The sequence below is a fragment of the Dendrobium catenatum genome, unplaced genomic scaffold (assembly GCF_001605985.2).
Source record: "Dendrobium catenatum unplaced genomic scaffold, ASM160598v2 original_scaffold_268049, whole genome shotgun sequence".
In the NCBI taxonomy this organism is placed as follows: domain Eukaryota; kingdom Viridiplantae; phylum Streptophyta; class Magnoliopsida; order Asparagales; family Orchidaceae; genus Dendrobium; species Dendrobium catenatum.
Genome location: NW_021586447.1, coordinates 450,968 through 454,932, shown reverse-complemented (window position 1 = coordinate 454,932; position 3,965 = coordinate 450,968). Strand labels below are relative to the sequence as shown.

Sequence of the window (3,965 nt, the reverse complement as noted above, 5' to 3'; positions counted from 1 at the left end):
TCAAATTCTATTAATGTAAAGTAGTAAACGGCCCCCCCTTAGAACAGAAATGCTATTTATTACTTCACATGTCCAGCATTAATTCAATATCATAGCAATTCCTGTATAAATTTATAACTATAGCTGGCATCAACAGAAGGCTTAATTCAAGTCCGAGGTCTTCTTCTTCCTCCTCCTCCTCTTCCAAAAGTGAACTGTGAACAGAGAATAGTCATGAGAAGGTGTGATGAGTTAGGCTTAGTTGAAACTATCTACGAAGCAGATCATGAAGAAGAAGACGAAGAAGAAGAAGAAGAAGAAGAGGAAGAGGAAGAGGAAGAAGATGGAAAGGCTTTGTCTAATCCTGCTTCTTCTTTCACCATTTCACCTGTAACTCTCTCATCAGTTAATCTTTCTTCTACTCCATGTAGTTTTCCTTCGTCATCTCCTGCTCTGCAAACCATTGTAGATGGATGGTATGTTTGATCTTCATTTGTTTTCTTAATTTTGTTTTTTTAAGAATTATCAGATTTATTTATTTTTTCTCATGAATTATAGGTCAAAGGCTGTGGGACATAATTGCGATATAGTAATTAGAGTGTATGGAGATTACTTTTTTCTTCATAGGGTGAGATTATAGCTTGCTTTTCTTTTGATTGATTGCTTTGCTTTTGATTCTGATTTGAAATTAAGGATTTGCTTTGAAATGAAGCTCTTCTTGATTTGATGGCTGAGAGTTTGGCTCTAAACTTAAGAGATTTTGAATTTGGAGAACACCTAGATCGTTTGGAAGTAAATCAGAATGAGTCACGTCACCCGGTACACAGGCTTGATACATAGCAAATATGTGATGTGGCACGTTCTGATTCGCATCCGGATGCCCTCTGTATTCGCAAATAATAATTTTACTTGGATTCAAGTCTCAGATAGGTATTTGAGCGCTGCCCCTAATTTCTTTAAAAATAAATTTGTTTGGAATAGTTTTCTCATTGTTTTATTTTTAGAACAATAATCAAAATTTTATTCATTTGCTGTCTTTTTTTTTTTTCAAAAAACTCATGCGATTGAAAACCATGCTTTAAAATAATTGCAACCATTCCAAACAAATTTTTATAAAAGAATTTTTTTAATAAATAATTACAACCATTCCAAACAAATCATTAAAAATTTTATAGGCAATATGAATTTATTCAGAAAAAAATAAATTTTTATAAAAGAATTTATAAGAACTGATGATTTTTCTATTAAAGTTATCTTTTTGATTCATTTATTTGAAGGAATAATTTCTTTTGTTGGAAAAAAATTATATTCGAGAATTTTTATAAGTAAAATTTGAATTAAATTAAATTTATAGTTTATTTTGAAATAAATATAACAAATAATTCAAAATAAATTTATTTTTAATTAATTATTGATGTAAGATTCTAAGCGACAGCTACTGAATCGCCTTCTCGGTTACTGTAATGGAGATTTAAATGCATTATTAATATTATAAATTTTGTTTAAATAGTCAAATTTTATGAGTTCTTCAGCTTCCAATAATGGATTTTAATTTATTTCTTTATTATTGCCCTCCGAAGGAACCGATGATCTCTGCCAGCCGTTACCTGAGACGGCGTCTATGGAAAGACGACGACGTCAGCGTCTCCCCACCGTTGAACATAACGGTCGAGACCTTCACCGAGCTGGTTCGCTTTTGCTACAGCGGGGCTCTCAGTCTAACTCCGTTGAACTTAGCGGCCTTAACCGCCGCCGCCGCGTTGCTTGAGATGGAGGATGGAGTCTCCGAATGGAGCATTGCTCGCCGGACGGAGGAGTTTTTCCGACGGGAGATTGCCGGAGACGAGGAGAAGGCGGAGGCCGTGCTGTGGAGTTGCGTGGAGATACTTCCAGGAGCTGGGGAGGCGGCGGCGGAAATGGCGGCGAGATGCGTGCAGGTGTTGACGGAGGCGGCGGCTGACGGAGAAGATGGCGGCGAGGAGTGGATCGCGAAGATGACGGAGATTCCGGCCGATTCGTTCGGAATGATTATGGAGTCAATGGCCAGGTGGTCCGTATATGATCACGATCATTTGTACAGAATCGCCGATCGGTACTTTCGGGTAAATATTAAATTTATTTTAAAATAAATTCAACTGCTATAAAATTCATATTTTTCTTTTTTAAACAGGTCAACAACGGCAGACTAACCGATGAAGAGAAGTTGATAATCTGCAATTCAATAGACAGCTCAAAGCTCTCGCATCACCTTCTCCTTCACCTCGTTCAAAACTCCCATCTTCCGCTCCGCTTCATATTCAAAGCCATGCTCCTTCCATACCCCAACGCCACCGCAGCCCGAATCGCCACCCTCGGTGACTTGCTCCACCATGATGCTGCGGCCAACCAAGCCTCCAACCTCGCCGTTCGCATTGAAAGCCTCGAACGCGATGTTGCCGGCCTCCGTCGCCGTCTCCGTTGGTCGGAGGAGAAACGATTCGAGTTGGAATCTGGCGGTCGAGCAAAAAGCTTTCGTTTTTTTCATGGCGATGGGGAAAATGGGGCCGCCGCTGCGCCGGCAGGGAGGCGCGTCGGGAAAGGGAGAGGATTGGGAAGGAAGCTGGTGGAGGGGATCAGAAGATTTTTTAGAAGGGATAAGGAAGGAGAGAGAGCTGGCAATATGATGATGAATAAATATTTGGCTTTTTATTAAACAGTAATTAGTTAATTAATTAATGGTTTAATTTCTTGATTATGCAAATTAATATATTTTTAAGAAAGTTAATTATTATGTGATCAGTAGATTAGATGCAAAGATTAAGAGAATGGGTGGTAGAAATTTTGACAAAATTACCAAATTTCTATAAAACCTGCAGCAGTTGAAATCAGTTTGAGATGAATTTCATAGGCTATATATTCCTGATTTAGAATTCTACAAAATTACCAAAAAAATATGTAGAACTATGTTTAAAGGCTTTACTTAAAGTACTATTTTTCAATATCTAAATATTTTGTTATAATTTTAGAAATATAGCATTTCAAAAATATCATATCAGAATTTTATAGAAAAATATCTAAATGGCCATAACTATGTTCTATACAACATGCTAGAAATTATGTTGTAAAATTTTTTCCTTTTAAAAGTTATCTTGATTGAACATCATAAATTTATATTTTAAATTAAGAAAATACTGTACTTGTATAATTATTAAAAATTGAGATAAGTGAAATATACATATCTCGAGCCAAATAATTTTTCAAACTAGCCCATGAATAGAAAATGAATTGAAATCATCCAAAATCACCTTTCTCTCTCTAAAAATTTTCCTCTCACTGGTCCGCTACTTTGAGGGGAAGAAATGAATTGATTTTAATGAAAAGATATATTTTCCATTTTAAAATCAGGACCTAGTGTCATGACGCTTGATCTTGTGTGCCACAATGCTCCCTTAAGGAGCACACACTACCGGGAAGCCCTAGGAGAAAAAATTTCATATTTCACAAACATGCACACAACGGTAGGAACACCCAGGCACCACTCGGTGAATCCTACCTACTTGGTCACTATTGTTGGATCTCCGCCTAACAGGGGCGGAACCAGTCTTAATTTTCAGGGGGGACAAGCTTATAAATAACTGTCGCGGTTGCAAGCATCCAGCGAGTTGCCGATAGAACGTTGGATTAGAGTAGGCGGTGGTTAGACCGGTATTGGTGGAACTTTTTAATTGGGATGGAGTTGAGACTGGTTTACAGTTAGCCATACCAGCACGAGTCAAGATACTTTGCGCGAATCTGGTTTGGTTGAGATGAAGTCCGTAAGGTGTGGAGGTGGCCTGGATACCCAAGAATTGCGAAATGGTGCCTAGATCTCGCATGGTAAAGGTGGAGTGTAGGTTGTCCAGAAGTTTCTTGATGGCAGTGGTGTTGTTTCCTGTAAGCAAAATGTCGTCAACGTAGACAAGAAAATACATACGAATTTTGTTTTTGTGATAAAGAAAAAGGGATGG

General features: G+C 37.7%; 1 protein-coding gene across 1 annotated transcript; it reads left to right on the top strand.

Annotated features, from left to right (window-relative positions):
- The first annotated feature begins 213 nt into the window (after positions 1–213).
- Positions 214–2,671, top strand: LOC110104831 (BTB/POZ domain-containing protein At3g49900). The gene is made up of 4 exons (XM_028692747.1): positions 214–455; positions 538–607; positions 1,560–2,033; positions 2,108–2,671. Exons 1-4 carry the CDS (start codon positions 214–216, stop codon positions 2,669–2,671), a joined length of 1,350 nt encoding a protein of 449 aa, XP_028548580.1.
- Positions 2,672–3,965: the final 1,294 nt, after the last annotated feature.

Coding starts and splice junctions, on each gene's coding strand:
- LOC110104831 (XM_028692747.1), top strand. CDS start 214: ATGAGAAGGTGTGATGAGTTAGGCTTAGTTGAAACTATCTACGAAGCA. Junction 456..537: donor CAAACCATTGTAGATGGATG/GTATGTTTGATC, acceptor CATGAATTATAG/GTCAAAGGCTGTGGGACATA. Junction 2,034..2,107: donor AGTCAATGGCCAGGTGGTCC/GTATATGATCAC, acceptor TATTTTAAAATA/AATTCAACTGCTATAAAATT.